The sequence below is a fragment of the Rhinatrema bivittatum genome, chromosome 1 (genome assembly GCF_901001135.1).
Source record: "Rhinatrema bivittatum chromosome 1, aRhiBiv1.1, whole genome shotgun sequence".
Taxonomy (NCBI): Eukaryota; Metazoa; Chordata; class Amphibia; order Gymnophiona; family Rhinatrematidae; genus Rhinatrema; species Rhinatrema bivittatum.
In genome coordinates this window covers 221,887,923-221,912,017 of record NC_042615.1, presented here as the reverse complement: position 1 = coordinate 221,912,017, position 24,095 = coordinate 221,887,923, and the positions used below count along the sequence as shown (strand labels likewise).

At 46.6% G+C, this 24,095-nt stretch overlaps 1 protein-coding gene across 1 annotated transcript in view; it reads left to right on the top strand.

Moving 5' to 3' along the window:
* Positions 1–24,095, top strand: part of HTT (huntingtin) — a 797,032-nt gene that overhangs the window by 717,511 nt on the left and 55,426 nt on the right. Inside the window, exons 62-63 of the mRNA XM_029606726.1 lie at positions 9,580–9,694; positions 16,842–17,055. Of these exons, the coding sequence (XP_029462586.1) occupies positions 9,580–9,694; positions 16,842–17,055 (329 nt within the window). The remainder of the gene's footprint in view (positions 1–9,579; positions 9,695–16,841; positions 17,056–24,095) is intronic.

Here is a 24,095-nt window from a genome sequence, read left to right as displayed (position 1 = left end):
TGGAGAGGGTAAAGAGAAGGGCAACCAAAATGATAAAGGGGATGGAACAGCTCCCCTAGGAGGAAAGGCTGAAGGGGTTAGGGCTGTTCATCTTGGAGAAGAGGCGGCTGAGGGGGGGATATGATAGAGGTCTTTAAGATCATGAGAGGTCTTGAACGAGTAGATGTGAATTGGTTATTTACACTTTCGAATAATAGAAGGACTAGGGGGCATTCCATGAAGTTAGCAAGTAACACATTTAAGACTAATCGGAGAAAATTCTTTTTCACTCAATGCACATTTTAAGTCTGGAATTTTTTGCCAGAGGATGTGGTTAGTGCAGTTAGTGTAGCTGGGTTCAAAAAAGGTTTGGATAAGTTCTTGGAGGAGAAGTCCATTAACTGCTATTAATCAGGTTTACTTAGGGAATAGCCACTGCTATTAATTGTATCAGTAGCATGGGATCTTCTTAGTGTTTGGGTAATTGCCAGGTTCTTGTGGTCTGGTTTGGCCTCTGTTGGAAACAGGATGCTGGGCTTGATGGACCCTTGGTCTGACCCAGCATGGCAATTTTTTATGTTCTTATGTCAAAGTTTCTAGAACTTTGACTGGCACCTACTGGGCATGCCCAGCATGGCACTAACCCTGCATCCTGCAGGGGTTCCCTTTCGGTTTCTTTTTTTTCCACGCAGCAGTAGGCACGTGGGTTTAGGAGCTCTCTAGTGACTCCTGACAGGAATTTTTCTCACGGAACATCTTTCAAACTTTTCAAAAATGTCTACCCCATGGGGTCCCCCTATCGATAACAGTACTCTGCGGTCGGAACGTAAGGTTTTACCCTAGTTGCGTTCGATTCCCGTCAAGTTTTTTCTTCGGGACCTTCGACCACACTATGGCTAAATTTTTGTCGATGCCATGGGGTCGGGTTTTCATCGGTGCCCTGATTGTCCTCGGACAATGTCCATCACAGACCTGCATAGGGTTTGTGTATTGTGTTTGGGGTCCGACCATGACATGCTAACTTGCACCAAATGTGCCCAAATAACACTGAAGGGCCGTAAGGCCCGCTCAGAAAAAATGGAGTTTCTTTTTAGTCAAAATCCCCGACTCCATCGACCGTTTCGACTTCGTTTGAGCCGGTACCATCGACCTCTCACCAGCAACGGGACACCGGTGCTGTCCCACCGGCATTGACTATTCCAAAGGTGTTGACCTCTTCTTCATCACCTCAAAAGAAGGACCGAGGAGAACATTGTGAAAAGCGTCAACACAGTCATCGGAAGGCTCAGTCCGTTGATCCAGGCAAGCCCTTGGCATCAGCGTCGATAGAGCCAGCGATAAAGAAATCCCATCCAGAGAATGCCCCATCCTCCTCTGCAACTGGGTCACCGAGGCGTTCCCCACCTTCATTGGTGCCGGGAGCTGCGATTCCACTTTCACCGGTGGACCCTCCAGCTACGCCAGTGTTGTCTCCTACTCCGGACCTGGGGTTCCACGCCTCAGGCTTCCACGAGGAATTGGATCAGATGATCCAAGAGGCCATTGGTAAGGCACTGTAGGGCTTACAACCTCCATCGATGCTGATGCGAGCCCCAGTCACCGACCCGATTCCCACGGTGCTCACACCGCTGCTCTGCAGGCTGGATGTATTGATCAGTGCTCTTCCGCTGCTGGAGCCGAGGACACCGGTATGTCCATAGCCTTCCATGCCAATACCTCTGTCATCAGAGGATGAAGAAACACCGATATCCATACCGCCATCTGGGATCTTGCCACCAACTCATCCATAGATGTCGCTGGTTCCATCGGTGCCTATACCCTCCATCGGTGCCGCCATCGATGCCGTCTGTGCCTCCTCCGATGCCTAGGCCTGGTCCATCGGGAATAGCACCATTACTCCCCTCTGGAGATCCTATGGGAGCTGGTGATCAACCTTACGATCCTTGGACCAATGATTCTTCCAAGGATACTGATGACTTACCTTCAGAGCCATCTCCACCTGAGGAGAGAAGACATTCTCCTCCAGAGGACCTGTCCTTTATTTGTTTTATTAAAGAAATGTTTGAGACAATTCCATTTCAGCTCCAGACGGAAGAGGATTCAAGACACAACATGCTGGAAGTACTCCAGTTTCTTGATGCCCCAAAGGAAATCATGTCTATCCCTATTCATGAAATCCTAATTGACCTGCTGAAAAGGAATTGGGAGCACAAGGCTCGGTACCACCTGTCAACCGAAAGACAGATGCCACCTACCTTGTTCAGACAGCCCCTGGGTTTCAAAGAACACAGTTGTATCACCATTCTGTGGATGTGGAGTCAGCCCAGAAGAAGACACGACGCTCTAAACCTCATTCCTCCATACCTCCAGGGAAGGAACAGAGGTCCCTGGATGCTTTCAGCAGGCGTGTCTTCCATGGCTCAATGCTCATTTCTCGCATTGCTTCCTACCAGTTATACATGACCCAGTATAACAGGGACCTGTTCAAGAAGATCCAAGATTTCTCAGAATCTTTACCAGAACAATTCCAGGATCTACTCTGGCTCAGAAAGGCCAAGATGCTGGCAAGCATGAGGTCTGCGTTGCCTATGATATTTTTGACACTGCCTCCAGAGTGTCTGCAGCGGGGATTAGTGCAAGAAGGTGGACTGGCTGAAGTTCTCAGACCTAAGACCAGAGGTGCAGGACCGGTTAGCAGACCTACCCTGCGCTGGAGATAATCTCTTCGGGGATAAAATCCAGGAAACAGTGGCACAACTAAAGGACCACCATGAAACACTGCACCAGCTTTCCTCAGTACCTTCTGATTTCCCATCCACTTCTAAGAGGACATTCCAAAGGGATTCTAAGTGACCGTTTTTCAAGCCACGGAGATATTATCCTCCTGCCGCTCGAGGTCGTCCTTCCAGGCCCTACCAGAAGGGTCAGCCCAGGCAAGCCCGACCTCAGAAGACCCAGCCAGCCCCTTAACCAGGCCCAGCTGCTGGATTTTGACGCCTCGCTGGAGAGCATAAGCCAACCTTCTCTACCGTCCATACCAGTCGGCTGTCGACTGTGCCATTTTACCCACATATGGCACACGATCACTTCAGACCAGTGGGTACTTGCTGTATTGACCCAGGGCTACCACCTCAACTTCCGGTTGGTACCAGCAGACTCCCCACCTCGGCTGATGTGGGCTTCATCCTACCCCTCCTCTCTTCTAGAAGAGGGGGTATCAACCCTCCTGAAATCCCGGGCAATAGAACCAGTGCCCCTCTCTCAGCAGGGGCAGGGGTTTTATTCCAGGTATTTCCTCATCCCAAAAAAGTCAGGAGGCATTCATCCAATACTGGACCTGCGTTCCTTAAACAAATATCTTCAGAGGGAAAAGTTCAGGATGTTAACCTTGGGTTCTCTACTGCCTCTTCTACAAAGAGGGGACTGGCTTTGCCCTCCAGATCTACAAGATGCGTATATACACATCTCGATCACTCCGTCCCATCGCAAATTCCTTCGTTTCCTGGTGGGCCCCCGGCATTTTTAGTACCGGGTACTGCCGTTCGGCCTATCATCTGTTCCTCGAGTCTTCACCAAGTGCCTCGTAGTCGCGGCTTACCTGAGATGTCAGGGCGTCCATGTCTACCCTTATCTCGATGATTGGCTGATAAGGGCCCCGACTCAGAGGGATGCATTGGCCTCCTTACGTCTAACAATCCATACGTTGCTGTCTCTCGGGTTTCTGATCAACTACCCCCAAGTCCATAAGAACATAAGAAAATGCCATGCTGGGTCAGACCAAGGGTCCATCAAGCCCAGCATCCTGTTTCCAACAGAGGCCAAGCCAGGCCACAAGAACCTGGCAATTTCCCAAACACTAAGAAAATCCCATGCTACTGATGCAATTTAATAGCAGTGGCTATTCCCTAAGTAAACTTGATTAATAGCTGTTAATGGACTTCTCCTCCAAGAACTTATCCAAACCTTTTTTAAACCCACCTACACTAGCTGCACTAACCACATCCTCTGGCAACAAATTCCAGAGCTTTATTGTGCGTTGAGTGAAAAAGAATTTTCTCCGATTAGTCTTAAATGTCCTACTTGCTAACTTCATGGAATGCCCCCTAGTCCTTCTATTATTTGAAAGTGTAAATAACCGAGTCACATCTACTCATTCAAGACCTTTCATGATCTTAAAGACCTCTATCATATCCCCCCTCAGCCGTCTCTTCTCCAAGCTGAACAGCCCTAACCTCTTCAGCCTTTCCTCCTAGGGGAGCTGTTCCATCCCCTTTATCATTTTGGTTGCCCTTCTCTGTACCTTCTCCATCACAACTATATCTTTTTTGAAATGCGGCGACCAGAATTGTACACAGTATTCAAGGTGCGGTCTCACCATGGAGCGATATAGAGGCATTATTACATTTTCCGTTTTATTAACCATTCCCTTCCTAATAATTCCTAACATGCTGTTTGATTTTTTGACTGCTGCAGCACACTGAGCCGATGATTTTAAAGTATTATCCACTATGATGCCTATCTTTTTCCTGGGTGGTAGCTCCTAATATGGAACCTAACCATGTAACTACAGCAAGGGTTATTTTTCCCTATATGCAACACCTTGCACTTGTCCACATTAAATTTCATCTGCCATTTGGATGCCCAATCTTCGAGTCTTGCAAGGTCCTCCTGTAATGTATCACAGTCCGCTTGTGATATAACTACTCTGAATAATTTTGTATCATCCGCAAATTTAATAACCTCACTCATCGTATTCATTTCCAAATCATTTATATATATATATTGAAAAGCACCGGTCCAAGTACAGATCCCTGAGGCACTCCACTATTTACCCTTTTCCACTGAGAAAATTGACCATTTAATCCTACTGTCTGTTTCCTGTCTTTTAACCAGTTTGTAATCCACGAAAGGACATCTCCTCCTATCCCATGACTTTTTAGTTTTCGTAGAAGCCTCTCATGAGGGACTTTGTCAAATGCCTTCTGAAAATCCAAATACATTACGTCCACATGTTTATTAACCCCTTCAAAGAAATGAAGCAGATTTGTTAGGCAAGACTTCCCTTGGGTAAATCCATGTTGTGTTCCATGTGTTCCATTAAACCATGTCTTTCTATAAGCTCTACGATTTTGATCTTGAGAATAGTTTCCACTATTTTTCCCGGCACTGAAGCCAGGCTCACTGTAGCCTTTTTTAAATATTGGGGTTACATTGGCCACCCTCCAGTCTTCAGGTACAATGGATGATTTTAATGAAAGGTTACGAATTGTAACTAATAGATCAAAAATTTCATTTTTGAGTTCTTTCAGTACCCTAGGATGCATACCATCCGGTCCAGCTTAGTTCCATCTCAAGCCCTATCCTTCATAGGAGCCGACCTGGACACCATACAGGCAAAAGCATTCCTCCCTCAGGATCAAGCTCGTACTCTAATATCCCTCACACAATGCCTTCAATGTGACAGCTCATCATTTTCTCATTTTGCTGGGTCACATGGCATCCGCTATGCATGTCACTCCAATGACACACCTCGCCATGAGTCATGTAGTGGACTCTAAAGTCCCAGTGGACTCAGGCTTACCAGCCAATGTCCAGCATTGACCACGTTACCAAGCAGCTCCGCCTATCACTGGCCTGGAGGATTCAGTTCTCCAACCTCCTTCAAGGCCTTCCCTTTCAGGTTCCAGAGCCTCAAATTGTCCTAACGACAGACGCCTCCAATCTAAGTTGGGATGCTCATGTCAATGACTTACAGACTCTCAGGGTCCCTGCTCTCCAGAGGAAGCTAAACATCAAATACATTTCTTGGAACTTCGAGCGATCAGATATGCCCTCAGAGTCTTTCAGGATTGCCTCTCAAATAAGACCATCCTGATTCAAACCGACAACCAGGTAGCGATGTGGTACATCAACAAGTAAGGGGGAACGAGCTCCTACCTTCTGTCAGAAAGCTGCACAGATATGGGCGTGGGCTCTTTCCCACTCGATGTATCTCAGAGCAACCTACTTGGCGGGCGTGGACAGTGTTCTGGCAGACAGCTTGAGCCGGACCTTCCATCCGCACGAATGGTCTCTCATCTTTGCGTCCTTCCACAACCGCAAAGTAGACAACTTCTGCTTGCTCACTCGCAGCCGCCACTCGCAACCGAGGGACGCTTTCACCCTCTCGTGGTCCAGCGGTCTCCTCTACGCGTATCCCCCACTTCCACTCATATCAAAGACTCTTGTGAAGTTACAAAGAGACACGGGCTTAATGATTCTGATAGCCCCTCATTGGCAACGCCATGTCTGGTTTCCAATCCTCAAGGATCTATCAGTTCGCCAGCACATCTCTCTAGGGAAGGACCCACTTCTGATAACTCAGAACGACAGGTGCCTATGTCACCCCAACCTCCAGGCCCTGTCACTGACAGCCTGGATGTTGAAAGGTTAATACTTCAACCCCTTAACCTTTCAGAGTCGTTATCCCGAGTCCTGGTAGCTTCATGAAAGCCTTCCACGAGATGCTGTTATCGTTCCAAGTGGAAAAGGTTTACGGTCTGGTGCACTTCCATGTCCATAGACCCCTTCACTTGTTCCACTGCGAAGTTTCTGGATTATCTCTGGCATCTGTCAGTCAGGCCTGATAACTTCCTCTATAAGAGTGCATGTCAATGCTGTAGCCGCCTTCCACAACAGAGTAGGAGATGTCTCTATTTTGACACAGCCCTTAGTCACACGCTTCATGAGAGGGTTGCTCCACCTGAAACCTCCATTGTGCCCTTCAGCTCCCGCTTGGGACCTTAACGTGGTCTTAGGGCGGCTCATGAAACCTCTGTTCGAGCCTCTCCACTCCTGTGATCTCCGCTAGCTCACCTGGAAAGTAATCTTTCTTCTCGCTATAACATCCGCTCGAAGAGTTAGTGAATTACAGGCATTAGTTACCTATCCGCCTTACACTAAAATTCTACATGACAAAGTGGTCCTCCGTACACACCCTAAGTTTTTACCAAAGGTAGTGTCGGAATTTCATCTTAATGACTCCATCATCTTACCTATTTTCTTCCCAAGGCCCCATTCAAACCCAGGTGAAAAGGCTTTACATTCCCTGGACTGCAAACATGCCCTAGCTTTTTATCTGGAGCGCACATCAGCCCACAGAAAATCCACTCAATTATTTGTTTCCTTCGATAACATCAAACTGGGAAATCCAGTGGGGAAACAGACCCTTTCTTCCTGTTTGGCGGACTGTATCTCCTTTTGCTACCAGCAAGCAGGCATTCCGCTACAAGACCATGTGAAAGCACACTCTGTTAGGGCCGTGGTGACCTCTGTGGCAAACCTTCATTTGGTGCAACTTGTTGATATTTGTAAGGCTGCGACCTGGAGCCCTCTCCATACCTTTACAGCCCATTATTGCTTAGATAAGGCTGGCCGGCAAGATTCCGTCTTTGGCCAGTCTGTTCTACGCAACTTATTCTCAGCTTAACTACCCAACATCCTACCAACGACCCATTCAGGGTGTTCAGGATGCCCTCCTACCCAAATCCACCCCTGTTGTTGTGCCCGTTGCACGTCTTTGAGTGCATTTGGTGCATTCCTCAGGCATTCTCAGCTCGCTTCTCACCCATATGTGAGGACTACCATCTTGCTTGTCCTGTGAGAAAGCAGAGTTGCTTACCTGTAACAGGTGTTTTCACAGGACAGCAGGATGTTCCTCCTCACAAAACCTGCCTGCCACCCCACGGAATTGGGTTCGCTTGCGATTTATTTTATTTTTCGCACGTACTTTGCTATACACGAGACTGAAGGAGGACCCCTGCTGGATGCATGGTTAGTGCCATGCTAGGCATGCCCAGTAGGTGCCAGTCAAAGTTCTAGAAAATTTGACAAAAGTGTTCCGTGATTGGGCTCCATCCTGATGATGTCACCCATATGTGAGGACTAACATCCTGCTGTCCTGTGAAAATACCTGTTACAGGTAAGCAACTCTGCTTTCTGTCACAGTAATGGTATCTGTCATTTCCACTCATGTTCTGTGCCAGGCAGCTACCCCTCTCAGTAAAGAAATATTTTCTCTGAACCTCCCTCCCTCCAGCTTACTATCATGACCCCTTGTCCTTGAATTTTTTTTATGCACTGTCCTATTCTTGATTTAAGTCTTCTAAATACTTGAATGTTTCTGTGATATCACACTGTTACCTTTGTTTCCTCCAGCCAGTATATTTGAGTACCTGTCTTACGCTTCTCTTTGTTAGGGCATGTGTTACTCATTTTAGTTGCGCTTCTTTGAATTGCTTCCATCCTCTTTTAACTTTCTGAACTGTATTTATAAATGTAACTAAGAGTTCTTTTCACTGTGAAATTGCAACCTGAGCTTTTAAAAGTTAAGAATTGCAAATTTTAAAATCGAAGCTATCTGACATGGAGGAACCATCTTCTGTTAGGAATAATAGAAAATCAAAGGGACAGTATCTCAAAGTTCAAAAGTACATTCACTGTACATTCATAATACTGAAATATATAGAGGCTGACTACATACATACAGAGGCCACAAGCCCATTTCATTTCATTGTCTTCTTACATACAAATCCATTTGTTTGCTGATTTTTTTCTGATTTAAAACATCTAATTTCCTGGCAAATGCTCTTAAGCAGCTGGTTCCAAGTTATTACACTCAAAAAAAAAAATCTACATTTATAGTAAATTTACCTGTAGCCAACCTCAATTCTTAAATTTCAGTCTTAAGGCACATATTGAAATCTTTGAAAGATATTTTCCCTCAACTGATGTTTCTCCAGTGAGAGCAAGTCCCAAGTTAACAAACTTGCCCTCATATGAAAAGCACACTGCATCTTAATAAATGGGAATAATATGGAGACTAGATCTATGGAGTTTGTCCTTATGGATGTCGTTGGGTGCCTTTGAAGAATAGGCAGCATGACTTCTTCACTGTACTAGAGGCATGTCCCTTTGCAGACACCTGGATCACCTATAGCTGTCACCACACTGACATCTTTATTATTATGATATAGTGTACTTTTAATGTTTTTAATTAGAAAAAAAAACCAAATATGTAATTGCTGCAGTGTATGTCTCCAATACAGTTATATATGTGGTGATATCTTGACTTTTTTTTTTTTTTTAGCAGTTTTCAGAAGAAAGATTGGCAATAAAATGTATTGATTGCTTAATCTGACCATATATTTTTTATGGGTGTTGTCATTGTTCTTAGGACAGGCTCTGCAAGTGATAATGTCCCTAAAAACTTTCTGTTGTATCCTTGTCCTTTACCTTCACCATGTTGATACTAATGTGCTGTATTATGCAAAGAGGTTTTCTCTGTTGTACTTTTTTGTAGGCAGGTAGCTGGAAAGAATAGAATAATACAATTTATAAAGCTAAGCCTTTATGGAATCAGGTTCCAGGCAAAGTGTTTTGTGCCTGTTTATATTTAAACATACAGTTTAATCATGTTCCAGCACTATAATTTAAAGCAGACTTCATTGTCTTTATCTTTGAAGATCTTTATTATTTTAAAGAATACATACGAAATGTATTATATTCTGCATGAAATTGTCTCATTGACGTGTACAGCAGTTATTTTGCTCATATTTACAGCTGTGTGAATGTTCATAACCAACAGCATGTCTTAGTAATGTGTGCTGCAGCCTTCTACTTGATAGAAAATTACCCACTCGATGTAGGTCCAGAATTTACTGCTGGAATTATACAGGTACGTGCAGCAGAAATGTCAGGAGAAGAATATATTATTCAGTGTCATGTAATGCTGTACTCAATTTTTTTTTCCAGTATTGAGTTTTCTCCTCCTGAGAATTGCATATTTTCACATATTTTTATTAGTCCAGGGGTTCACTTCACCTCTACAAATTTGAGCTGCCACTTGGTGAAGATTAGTTAAATATCAGGTGGAGCCACCATCAGGGATATTTATTGAATTTTTTTTTTTTTTGAAGGTCAATACATACTTTGCACAGCAGAAATTTTGTAGCACGCAGAAAACTGAGCCACTATAGAGACTGCTCACGCCCTCTACTCCTTCCCTGACCTGGTCTGCCAGGGTTAATCACTTGCACACAGCATTTATTCTTCTCTGGGAGGCTTCCATTCAGAATATATTTACTTCTGCTCAGAGTAGCAGCATATTTTTGCCACATAGCTCCCCCAGTATTTATTATAGATGGAAAACTGTTATTTTTATTATATTTTCTTCCGATGGGCAATCATGGAAGTCAAGCCATACCACTATGATTTCTTATTCAGTTTCATATTCAACACTGTGTGTGCATGTGGAAGGGGGGGAACCTAATCTTCAGACACACGAGGCAGGCAGACTTGGGGTTGCATTTTGTGTCCCAGTACTAGACCAGCTGACGGAGCGCCAGTATTCAGGAGCTGTGATTGGCACTCGTACTTGTAGAAGCTGGTTACCGCCATTTTCTCAGGCAAAGAGCATGAACACATGATGCCTGCTTGTTTAATAATGTACAGCACCTCCACTAGAGTGAAGCATTACTGTCATTTAAAGAAAACACATATTTAGGCTTCGCTTGGCATCTTGAGCTGTTGTCGCAATAAACAGCACCTTTTGGAGAAGTGGCAAGAAGAGGAACCAGTTCCTCTTCTGCTTCTAAATGTGTCTATTGGGGTCTACATAGCATAGTTTCTCGTGTATAATGGCATGCTCATGTAGAGAGCAGTGACAGGTGGTATCATGGAAATACATGATTTAAATAAATATAGGGCACCATCTCAGTGTGTGTGAGATGGATGTATTGTACAAGCTTCCATGATGCTGGCAGCATTGCTATATGAAGGCAAAATCTCCTGTACGTTGATATGAAGTGGAGTCTTGGGGTACAGGTAGTGTTGAGATGAATCCCTTCAGGGACAGTTTTGGACATTCTAGGGTTAGGAGCAGAGGTTTGGGAGGGGGACCCCCAATTCTATATCCTCTCGCATCTCCTTTATCCCCCTCCTCCTCACATGATTAGGGTTGCCAGGTTTTCCCCAAACCATAACTTAACACCCCTCAAATCTATAGCCCGAGGGAGCCTTCAAGTCCCCTCTGAACCTGAGGGTCAGGGCCTTAAGTGAGTCTGCTGTCTGTTGTCCTGCCTTGTTCCCACATTCAGTACTTCGACTTCTTGTTCCATTCTTTGTATTGGAAAATGACCCAGAGCTGTACAGAGCATGAAGCAAAAGCAAGTTTTATCAGATGACGTATTTTGGCATCCTCCACCTCCCACTCGCCCACTTCGATCCCGTTTCCAGTTTTCCACAGACCACTTCAAAGCTACACATTTTACCTAGAGCAGTGAGAACAGTGGCACATGGCAGAGTTGGAGGCGTGAGAATGATAGCACCTGCTGGGGGGGGGGGAGCGGCAGTGGCACTTACTGAGAGAGAAGGAAGAGAGCGGCAGCATCAACTGGTGGAGGGGAGGAAGTGAGAATGGTGGGAGGGTGGGAAGAAGAAGACAGTTGCAGCAAGAATTAAGAAATAGGAAAGAGAGACCAGTGAACTGAGTGGGGAATTCGGAGATGAGAGAATAGTGGGATTGGGTGGTGGAAAAGATCATAAGAGCTTTGCAGCACTGAATGGAAAGGATAGGAAGGAGGGGAGAGACAATTGTGATATTGTGTGGAAGGGGGACAGGTAAGGAGAAGTGCAGCGCTGGCACCTGGTGGTGGGGGGGATCAGAAGGTGGAGAGAGCTGCAACACTAGATAGTAGAGACGGGTAGGACAGAGCCGTGACTGGGTGATGGGGAATAGTACAAAGTAGCCCAGAGTGTTGGAGCAGTGGTGGAGGAGAATCTGAGGAGAGAAATTTCAGATTTCAGTTTTGGGCTGGAATACTTTTTGAAGGCTGGCTCGGTACAAACAAGGCACTCTCGCTGTCCCCACCTTGAAGTCTGGAAGCATCTTGGAGAATAGAAGGATGTGAAACACTTCTGAGAGTGCCACAGAAAAAAAGGGTAAAGGTTTCTGAGGCAGCCTCCCTTTCCTCTCCTCATTCCTTTTATTTCCCTTGGTGTTGTGTACGTACACGCACACAAAAACAAAGAAATAAGAAGCCTTTCTTCACATGTGAACAAATAAACCCCCAAGTCTCCTGACCCCTAAAATCCAAACATACCTGTGCACCACATGCAGAACCTCACCGACCAATCTGTCTCTTTTGTTGCTGCTCCCACTCAACAGTGGCACATATCACTATGTACTGCTCCACCTTGAGCATCCACATACCAGACCATACACCACTCTCCTGGCAGCATGGCAGACTATTAAACTGAGAATGAGGGGTGTGGGGTAGGTGGCCTCCCAAGCTCTGGGAGTTATTGGCGGCTGGGGAGGAGAGAACGATTCCTTTTCCTAGTTGTAGGTCATCTTGGGGAGCCTCTTTGAGGTCGAGGAGGAATGTGGGATGGTTGTGGCTCCATGCACATAATAGTTTTGGTCCTGCAACCTGCACACATCTTTTCCACTCCCATATTTCTTCTGCAGCTGTGCAAGCCTCCCTGATAGCTGACTGGCATGATTTGAGGGCATGCTTCTCTATGGTCCCTTCCTGGGTCCTCCTGGGTCCTCTATGGTCCTTCCTGGGTCCTCCTACCCTTGCCATGACCCCTTCTCAGGTCCCTCCCCTTCCTCTTGTCCTGCTTCCCATGTCCTCTTCTTTCATCCTTATTCCCTTTCTGGATCCTCTTCCTCCCTCCTACACCTCCTCTTGGCCCCTTCTTGGGTGCTTTCCTACCCACTATGGCCCCTTCCTGAGTCCTCTCAAACCCTCATCTCACCTACTTTCACTGCTCCTTGGCCCAGCGGTGGCAACTCAGGCAGCTATAGCAGAGAAAATAGTGCAGAACCTGCAAGCTGTTGTATGATTATGGGTTTCCTTAGTAACAGGAAGCCTATGCGAGAGAAGGGGTAGGGGCAGGGGTCAATTCAGGGCCTGTGAGTGGCTCGCAGACCCCCAAGCTGATTTCCTCTGCAGTAGCTGCTTCCTGAAGATCTCGCTTGCCGCCACTGGCAGGCTGGACCTCAGACCAGGCTGTGCCACCTTTTGGGTTTGGGCAGATGCCTAGGTTCTCCATATCTCCAGTCCTGAACCTTTTTATGTGGCAGATGGTGCTCTATTATCCTATACCTTCAGTGTTTGTTTTCGTGAGTTGGTGTGTTCAAGGTTCTTCCGAAGCCATGAGAGCAGCTGCATGGTGTGTGTAAAGGAAGGGTGCGTTTCACCAGGATCTTGTCAATGCTGCCTTTCCTTGGAATTGATTCCTTGTTATTTAAGGATGTAGTTTAAAAAAAAAAAAAAGGGAAAAGGTTGTGTTTTGTGTGGGGGGGTGGGGTAGCATTTTACATGCCAGGGATTCCTCATGGTTTGCAGCTTTGCTAATCTATTAGTGTTGTTTCCTCATTGTAAAAAAAAAATATTTTGTATGAATGTATGATTGCTGGGTTCCCTCCCACCCCTTGTAGCCCATGAACCTAGGCCCAAATAATTGTTGGAGCAAGTAGGCAAATGAGACCAGCTTTTTATTTAAAGCGTGGGCAATTGTTTTTGGTTTCTAACCTTTTGTTCACATTGCTGTCATTGCCCAAGCATGCTTTGTGTCTTTTTTTTGTATAGTGGACCGACGACATCAGAGCAACTTCTCATGCCTGAAAGGGAATAATGGGACAGTTTTGAATAGCTTTTATTACTTGCATTTTACATGGGCTTCATTATCCCATGTACACTGCGGTCACTTTCAAAAAGGAAATAGCACACTTGGTCTTCCTTTGAACATTAGCAAGTCTGAAATACATGTGCTAAAAGTACCTGCGTGCCTTCTTTATACTTGCCTTTTTTGCAGGCAGCTGAGGGGGGAGGGGGGCAAAATAAAGCATGTACTTTTGAAAATGAGCATACATGTAGTGTTTTACTGCCCTGGGCTGAGCATGCCCAAAAGTACACGCGCTCTAAACCCAGCTTAAAGTACATGTACTGTGTGTGCCTGCAGACATCCTCATCCAGACCGAAAATGATACTTTACAGCTAAAATTAAAAAATCGCTCCCATTGTAATGAAGTTGATAGTGATATGTCAGTGATTATTTTTAATTAGTCTTGTCTTGTGTTTGGATTATTATGGATGTATTTTCCATAACTTGCAATGAACAGTGGAATATGCAGGTAACAAGTGCGCTCCACACCTCAGAGCCCAGTCATCCTCAAATGCCTCATTATACTCTTATTATTGGCCAATTATTCAGCTTCCCATACAGCTTCTTCTCAAACTGCGAATAGTATTTAAAATATTCACCTGACCTTCCCAAAAAACTTTGCATCAGCTTTTTTTCTGGCCTCAAATTGAATAAATGTAGTCCTCAATATATATATATATATATATATATATTTATTTATTTTTTTTTAAGTTTCCATTATAATTATAAAAATAGAGAAGCCCTATCACACAGTGGGAGTAGTAAATCTTATTTTTTCTTAAATATGGTCACATTGTGTGACATGGTAAATGGAAGGGGTTTGTTCAGATGTGACACATTAAGAAGTCAGTCTTGAATATTCTGACATTTGTGAGAACCTCAGGAGTGCTCAGCAGAAAGCAATTTTAAAAAAAAGTAATTTGCCATCTGCCCTCCTGACATGTATTTATGGTGGACTAGTACAGTGTTTCTCGACCAGTGTGCCATCAGATCTGATTAGGTAGGCCATGGAAAAGTCACCACTGCCTGATGCCCATGTCCATGCCCACACCTGGACTCTATTCTCAGGGATGTACTTCCAATAGGCCTTTGATAGCAGAGCATAGTGTCCTTGCAGGGTGGTAAATACATAATATCGAGTTCAGGCTAGTTAAATCAGGAGTATTCATTGCTTTATGGATTATTGTAGCGACTTTAAATTTAATCCTAAAATCCATACCGGACAGGACCCGTGCCACTGAGTTTTGCACAATCTGAAGAGGTTTGAGAAGTGAAGCAAGGTATAAAGTACTACAATAGTCCAGACTAGTAAGGGCCAATGCCTGAAACAGAAAGAAAGTCTTTAACCGAAAACACTGGTTTTAAATGTCACAGCATCTGAATTTTAAATAGAGCAGAACGAGTCACATTTCTGATGTGGGACTTCATATTTAAATCCCCATCAAAGATAATACCAAGGTCCCGAACTTGTTGGACAATTGATACCTTACTATCATCAAACATTAAGAAAGTGGGTGGGTCAACCACGGGAGTTCTACTTAGAATGATTAATTCTGTCTTGCTAGTTTTTAAGAATAATCAATTGTGAAATAGCCATTGCTTGACCATGTTTAAACAAATTGCAGCAAAATTCAATTAGTGTTTCCAAGATGAGTGAACTGGGATGAAGAATTGAATGTCTTCTGTATATATTTTGAAGGAGGCACCTAAACTTTTCGATATTTTAGTAAGGGAGGGATAGGTAAATATTAAAAAGTACAGCGGAGAATGCTGAACCCAGAGGAACTCCTGTAGTTAGCTCACCCCAAACAGATGTTTGTTGTCCTACCCGGGGTTGTTGTATATGGCCACATAGATAAGAAGGAAACCATTGATAGACAGTGCCACCAATGCTTTCTTAGCCTCAGTGTGAGCTTCGGGGTGTGGGAATTAATGGGAAGCATTCAGGGCATGGATAGCTGGGCATCACTTTGTGCAGCACATATTACACACAGCATCTCCTCTGCTTCCCCCTCGTGAACATCCTGCTTTGAGACCTTCCAGCCTCTGTCTTATCCTCAGGCTGACTGAGATGGGAATGGCATGCACAGATCACAGGATCTGATTCACTCTGAATATTGGAAACAACAGCAATGGAGGAAATCTGTCAGCTACATGTGGCAGCCAAGGTGACTGAGCCAGCTGCCTGCCCCGAGTTGCTCAAATTTCTGCTTTCTTCTGCATATAGGGGCCACAGAGTCTGAGGGTGGAAAGATCTGTTCACAACAAAGAAATGAAAGGATGAGAGAGAGTGAGGAGTCCATGTGTGGTGAGGGGCTGAGGATAGGAAAGGAGCAGGAGTCTGTAGGCAGGCAGGCAGGAACAGAGGAAGTCTGGAGAGGTGTGAACTTGGACAGGTGGACAATATGCATATGTTAAAAGAAAGCTGAGAGTGAAAAAAGTGATGTAGAGAGCAATAGGAGGAGACAAAAAGAGCCCCAAGGCGAGACTCCTTTCTGTACCGCAGCAGGGCCAAATTGTGGTTGAAGCCCAAGGAAGTGTTATTGAAAATATGCTAAAGCCATGGATAACTCACAAATGCAATCGGGGTTTCATCTTCCAGAGTCAGAGAAGCCATGCAAATGGGGATGGAGTTTGGAGGTGATAAATTCCTAGGTATTGACTGTAGAAATAAAATCAGCCACATATGAGTCCTTTCCATATCTACACAGCTTGCTCCACAGAAATTAGTATGCAACACAATGATTTTGTGTATGTAAGTATGCCTTGGGCTTGAAAGGGTAAAGAAAAACTGCACTAGTAAGAGATGGAGCTTTGCTGCAGTAACCACTTTTCGGCCCTTGGGTTACGAGAAAAGTCTCTTCTTGGCTTTCATCTGAGATGGAGAGCCTGTACGGTACAGGAGGGTAACCCCTTGTCACCCAACCCCACTGAAGATATGATAATGTTACAGCCATTACCAAACAGGGCATTTTAAACAAAAATGTCCACACATGACTCATCTTTTCTAAGTACTTCTTTTTATAGACATGATGTGGTTCTTGCAGAGAGAAATATATTAATGCATAGGTTATTTTGCAAAAGCTAGTACGAAGTCTGCTGTAGCCACATTCATTATTCTTTCTAAGGATTTTCATCTATTTGTTCAGATGTGTGGTGTGATGGTCTCTGGGAGTGAGGAATCAACGCCTTCAATTATTTACCATTGTGTCCTGAGAGGTTTAGAACGTCTTCTCCTTTCTGAGCAACTCTCTCGGCTGGATGGGGAAGCATTAGTTAAACTAAGCGTTGATAGAGTTAATATGCACAGTCCCCACAGAGCTATGGCAGCACTTGGCTTGATGCTGACATGCATGTACACAGGTGAGAATTTTTTGTTGTATAAGCATATTTACTAGAAGAAAATCTGAAAAGTTACAGAACTTGAGCCTTAATAGAAAGATGAAAAACATTTCTACATAACCAGTTTGAAAGACAGGTCCATTAACATGCTACTTGTGGGCATACAGTATTCTTCTAAGACAAGCAGCATGGTAGTCCTCACATGTGGGTGACAACATCAGATGGAACCCAGCACAAATTTCTAGAAACATTGGCACACTGAGCAAGCCACTATCCGTGCATCCATGCGAGGTCCTTCTTCAGTTTCCTTTTTCCCGCAGTGTCTGCATCGCAATAATGGAGCTTTACTCTTTTGTTCATTTATTCAAAGTTTATTCAGTCAATTTCAACCGTTGCTGCGCCGGGTCCCTCTTTCTCGAATCAGTTACTTCACGCAGTACGGTAAGTTTAATTTTTTTTTCCTTGTTGCGGTTGATTCCCAGTGTGTCACTCTTTGGTGACTGCCAGCCATTGACGACTCACTGGCTGTTTTTTATGGCATCGTCCAGTTTTCAACGATGCCCCCAGTGCCCGCAGACCAAGTCTATCACTGATCCGCATGAGATTTGTATCTTCTTCCTGGTAACGTCGCACAACGTCCAGGGGTGCGCTCTCTGCGATCAGCTGACCCCCAAAGGCCGTTGCGCCCAGCTGGATAAGATGGAAAAACGTTTTGGGATCAAAAAATCTGATCCATCTACTCTGGCTTTGGGGGCATCAACACCAAGAGGCCGGGGGGAACCGTTAAATACGCTGTCCCTTTCTACCACTCCATTGGGTCCCCCTCGTGAGAGAGGAGCCGGAGATAGGCTATCTCCAGTGTCTTCGCATTCCAAGACATTGGGATCTTCACCTTCCTCAGCACTGAGGAAAGATCAGACCAAGCACCGAAGCGACCTGCAGTCTTCACACTGCACCAGGACAGGTGCGGCATTGGCAGCTGCCATGCCAGAACCGAAGCGACCCTCTGGAGAGGAGGCCTCGGCCTCTATCAGACCCGAGAGTTCCAAGCGTTCCCCACTGGTGACTGTGCCGGGCACCGAGGAGAGACTGCTGATACCTTCTCCTCCTCCTCAGCTTGTTTTTTTCATCAGCGGAATTCCAAGAGGAGCTGGATTGCAGGGATCAGCTAGTGGTGCTACAAGCCCTGCGGGGTATCGAGCCGCCATCGATGCCAGAGCCTGTGCCGTCACTCTTGGCACCCCTGCTCGAGCGTCTAGACGTCCTGTTGGTGTACTACTGACGCAATCGGTGCCCCACTGGCCACCGATGCCCTACTCTGAAGCGATTCCCATCATCGGGTCCTTCAAGGAGGAAGAATCTATTAGCCGATGGTACCTGCTGAGCCACTAGCTCTGCAGCCGCAATTCCACAATCCCAGTCCCGGGCCATTGGGGATCGTGGGGCTGTCTATGCCCTGGGGCCATCGATGCCCTCGGTGCCTAAACTGAGAGGCTTGGTCAGGGATCCTCCACATCTGCCCCCAGGGGACCTTAGCAAGGAAGAGGCCCCATTTGATTTGGGGGGAGGGGGGTGATACTTCCAAGTCCTCCTCAGATGGCACAGGCAACCTTCTCTCAGAACTGTCTCCGCTGGACGAGAGGCGTAGGTCCCCTCTGGAAGACCTTTCCTTTGTGGGCTTTGTCCGAGCAGTGGCGGAGGCCATCCCATTTCAATGCCTCACTGAGGAGGACATGTGGCACAAAATGCTGGAAGTCCTCCAGTTTGTGGATGCCCCAAAGGAAAGAGTGACGATCCCAGTCCATGGCATTTTCAAAGAACTACTTCTCAGGATCTGGGAACACCCTGAGACCATGCCTCCGGTCAATCGGAAGGCAGACACGATTTACTTAGTGCAACAAGCATTGGGATTTGAGAGGTGCCATCTCCTACATCAATCTATTGTGGTGCAGTCTGCCCTCAAGAAAGCCAAGTACTCCTGCATCCATGCTGCTGCTCCTCCAGATCGAGAACATAGGGCATTGGATGCCCTGGGTAGAAAGATCTACCAGGGTGCTATGCTCATTGCCCACATTGCCTCCTATCAACTGTATATGACCCAGTACAACCAGAACTTGTGGAAGCAAGTCCAGAACTGTCGGAGCGCCTACCTCAAAAGGAGCAGGATGCCTTTTCGACGGTACAGCAGGATCTGGAGGTGGGTAAACACGAGGTGAGACCCACCTATGATATTTTTGAGATGGCGGCCAGGGTGGCTGTGGCGGACATTGGCGCCTGCAGGATGGCCTGGCTCTGTGCCTCGGACCTTCGACTGGAGGTCCAAGAGAAGCTGGCAGATATGCCCTGCATGGGAGAGAATCTCTTCGGAGATAAGGTTAAGAATGTGGTGACCCAGTTGAAGGATCACCATGAGACCCTTCAATACTTCTGACACTACGTCCTTTGTCAGAAAATCCTCGCAACAGGGTACTTGGAAGTCCTTCTATCGCTAGAGGAAATATTACCATCCTGTCTCAAGGAAGCACATGCCACACACGGCCTCCTGGGATCGCTCCAGGCAACAGTGGGCCCCCAGGATTTAGCCAGCCCCCCTTTAGCAGAGTTCCGCTACAGGGTTTTAACTGGGAATGGGGGAGCATGAGACAGATTGCCATACCTTTGGCGCCCAGCCATCCAGTTGGGGGCAGGCTGCATCTTTTTGCGGACCACTGGCCCCACGTTATCTTATACTAGTGGGTTCTTTCCATCGTTCGCCAAGGGTACCAGCTAAACTTCAAGGATGTCCCCGCGAACTCTCCCCCATGTCCATCATGGGCCTCGTCCACTCATCAGGAAATACTTTTAACAAAGCTCTCCCCTCTTCTGTTGGCCAAAATGGTCGAGCCTGTTCCTCTGTGCCAACGGGGACGGGGTTCTACTCGGTATTTCCTGATACCAGAGAGAACAGGGGGCTTCCGCCCTATTCTCGACCTAAGGGCCTTGAACAAGTTTCTTCAAAGAGAAAAGCTCAAGATGATCTCTTTGGGCAACCTTTTTTTTGTCAAATTGCTTATGTCCTTTTAAAGAAGATTATTAACATGACTAAGTCTCCATCATTCTAAGCAGAGAAAAAATACAGAAGAGCCATCAGGCCAAGTATTATAAACATATCGAACCAAAAGGCATCACAGAGAGTCCAATAATACAATGCTGGTATTGAACAATCAAAAACGAATAGTCGCAAATTCCATGGGATAATTACATCTAATATTTAAAAAGATCCCCTTCTCTTTTCTAATTTTCTTCCCTCCATAAAAGTACCACCCCTCATCTCAAGGAACACCAACCATACTCACACACTCACCATTCACACCACCCCAAACAACCAACACCCCAACCTAAGGCCTTCTCCCCAGGATCTCCAAACCTTGAATCCCCATAACCAACCTTTACCCAACCCCCCCCTCCCCCCCCCTCCCCTCCGTGCATCCATTCAGGACATGGAAAAAGACTTAGACAAATGTGTGGTTAATCTCTTCACATCGCGCGTCACCCCCCTTGTAGAAGTATTTAACCAGAAGGACCGTGCCACTCTGTGTATAACAGATATTTACCCCAAAGGCCTCAAAGCAGTAACATCTTAGTCGGGGGGGGGGAGGATAGCAGCGACTAAACCCTCCAGAGAGTGGCATACCCAATATTCAGCAACCCCTATTGAATATCAGGGGGCAGTAGCCAGAAACAAGTTCCCCTTGCCAAACAGTAAGACTAATCAGGCCTGCTCCTACCTAGCTTCACATCCAGCCACTCCATCTGCATCGCCAGAGCCATATGCTGGAACCAAGAACGAGAGGAAGGTAACAACTCCTCCGTCCAGACTGTCAAAATGCTACCAACATGCAGTCAACAGAGCAAAGCAGACAAATCTATCCTTCAATGTATTCTTACTAAGCATCCCCTCAACCACACCAGCTCTTTGGGCATCCTGATCCCACTCCTACAAAGAGGAGACTGGCTATGCTCCCTAGACATAAAAGATGCCTAAGCCGACATCAAGATCTTCCGTGGTCACAGGAAGTATCTCCAATTCATTGTGGGCAGGGAACACTTCCAGTACAGAGTGTTACCATTCGGCCTTGCATCAGCCCCTTGGGTTTTCACTAAGTGCCTGGCAGTTGTGGGGGCACACCTCCACCGTCAGGGGGTACACATGCTCCCCTACCTAGAAGACTGGCTGGTCAAGTGTGCCATTCAGCAGGGTGCGCGCCGCGCTCTCAGCCTGACCATTGGGGTGCTGCAGTCTCTGGGGTTTGTCATCAATTTCCCCAAGTCCCATCTCAGCCCATCACCACGCCTAAGCTTCATTGGGGCCAGACTGGGTATAGCTCAAGCCAAGGCATTTCTGTCCCATGATCAAGTACTTGTCCTGTCATCCCTTGCGAGTTTGATCTGCCAACACTGGCAGGTTTTGGCTTGCCCTTTGCTTCGTCTTCTGGGTCACATGGCAGCATCTGTCCATGTTACCCCGTTGGCCCGTTTGTGCATGCGAAGAGCACAGTAGACACTGCGGTCTCATTAGACGCAAGTGACCCAGGACCTCAATGCACATGTCTGCATTGTGCAGCCTCCCTGTCATGGTGGGAGGATCTGTCCAATCTGGAGCAGGGGGTTCCATTTCAAGTTCCCCCACCCCAGGTCATACTGACCACTGATGTATCCCCCCTGGGTTGGGGGTCACATGTAGACAGCCTCTGTACACAAGGTCATTGGTCAGCTCAGGAATCCCAATACCAGATCAACTTCCTGGAGCTTCGGGCGATCCACTATGCTGTTTGGGCATTTTGGGATCACTTGTCCCACAAAGCGGTCCTGATCCAGAGAGACAATCAGGTGGTAATGTGGTACATAAACAAACAGGGGGGCACTGGTTTGTTCCTCCTCTGTCAAGAGGCGGTGCAGATATGGGCCTGGGCTCCATCACAAGGCATGTTCCTATGAGTAATGTACCTAGCAAGGACAGAGAATGTGGTTGCAGGCCACCTGAGTCAAGCGTTCCGACTGCACGAGTGGGAGCTGGATTCAGCAATAGCAGACCAGATCTTCCATCTGTGTGGAACCCTGGACATGGACTTCTTTGCCTCCCCTTGCAACAGCAAAGTGAGCCACTTCTCCCTGTTCAGGGCAGATGGACTACCAACCTCAGACTCCTTTGCCCGCCATTGAGGCAAGGGTCTTCTGTAGGCGTATCCTCCGCTTCCGTTGGTAATGAAGACTCTCTTGAAGCTCCAGTAGGACAAGGGGACCATGATCCTGGTGCTCCTTATTGGCCAAGACAGGTCTGGTTCCCACTCCTGCAGGACCTGTCGATCAGAGATCCAATCAGTCTGGGGACCTCCCACAATCGACGCAGGCTGCTCCATCTGAACCTCAGGTCATTAGCTTTGACAGCCTGGATGTTGAGAGGCTAGTCCTATGGTCCCTTGACTTCTCTGATGACGGGTCTCAGGTACTGGTAGCTTCCAGAAAGCCTTCCACCAGGAAGTCTTACAGACTAAAGTGGAAGAGGTTCTCCATTTGGTGCGAGGATCATGGGTTGAATCCATTCTCCTTTCTCACTCCAAAGTTGCTGGACTATCTGTGGCATCTCTCAGAGGCTGAGTTGAAAACTAGTTTAGTCAGGGTACACCTGAGTGCCATCAGTGCTTACCATCAGGTTGTTGCTGGTTCGTCCATCTCTGTGCAATCCATAGTAGGCCGGTTCATGTGGGGTCCGCTTCAGTTGAAGCCTCCCGATGTTTCCTGGGACCTCAGCGTAGTGTTAGTGTGACTCATGCATGATCCTTTCGAGTCTCTGCGATCTGAAGTTCTTGACATAGAAGGTTCTCATCTTGGTGGCGGTCACTTTGGCATCCAGGGTTAGTGAGCTTCAGGCTTTGGTTACATATCCGCCCTACATGAAATTCTTTCATGATCGCGTGGTTATGCATATGCACCTAAGTTCCTGCCTAAGGCGGTGACTGATTTTCATCTCAATCAGTTGATCATTCTGCCCACCTTTTTTCTGAGGCCTCATTCACACCAGGTCGAATGGGCTTTGCACAGTTTGGATTGCAAGAGGGCCTTAGTTTTCTATCTAGAACGCACAGCAGGCCACAGGCATTCCACACAACTCTTCATATCTTTTGACAAGAATAGATTGGGAGTTGCGGTGGGCAAGCAAACTCTGTCCAACTGGCTGGTGGATTGTATCTTCTCCTGCTATGCGCAGGTGGGCCTTCAGCTTGGAGGCCGTGTCAAGACTCACTCAGAGAGCTTTGGTGGCATCGGTAGCCCACTTGCGGGTGGTTCCTGTCGCCGAAATCTGCAAGACTGCGACTTGGCGTTCCCTATACATGTTCACTGCCCACTACAACATGGACAAGGTTGGTCGGCATGACAGTAGCTTTGGCCAATCTGCCCTTCGCAATCTCTTCCAGCCTTAGACCCAGTTCTCCCTGCCTAGGGCCTATTGTTGGGATTCAGGCTGCCTCCCTCTGTTACCAACAACACCATAGTTTCTTGTGCCCATTGGCACCCAGTCAGGTGCTGTTGGTCATTGTTGTATCTAGGAGCAGCCTGTAGCTTGGAATTCACCCACATGTGAGGACTATGATTCTGCTTCTCCTAGAAGAAAGCAGAGTTGCTTACCTGTAACAAGGTGTTCTAGGCAGCAGGATGTTAGTCCTCCGGAAACCCGCCCGCCACCCTGCGGAATTGGGTTCTTCTGTGTTTCGTTGTTTTATTTTGTCTTGTGAATTCTATATCACGAGACTGAAGAGAGGGACCCAAGGGTGGAAGCGGGGATAATGGCATGCTGGGCATGCTCAGTGTGCCAGTCAAAGTTTTCCGTTCCAAGCTCCATCTAATGATGTCACCCACATGTGAAGACTAACATCCTGCTGTCTTAGAACACCTGTTACAGGTAAGCAGTTCTGCTTTACATAGTACTTGATGCCTTTCCAAGTTTTTCTTCATGTTTGGGGAAACTCTTCCAGTGAGTCTGCAATCTGGTGGTTCTCAGTCTTTTGCAGTACTCTATCAAG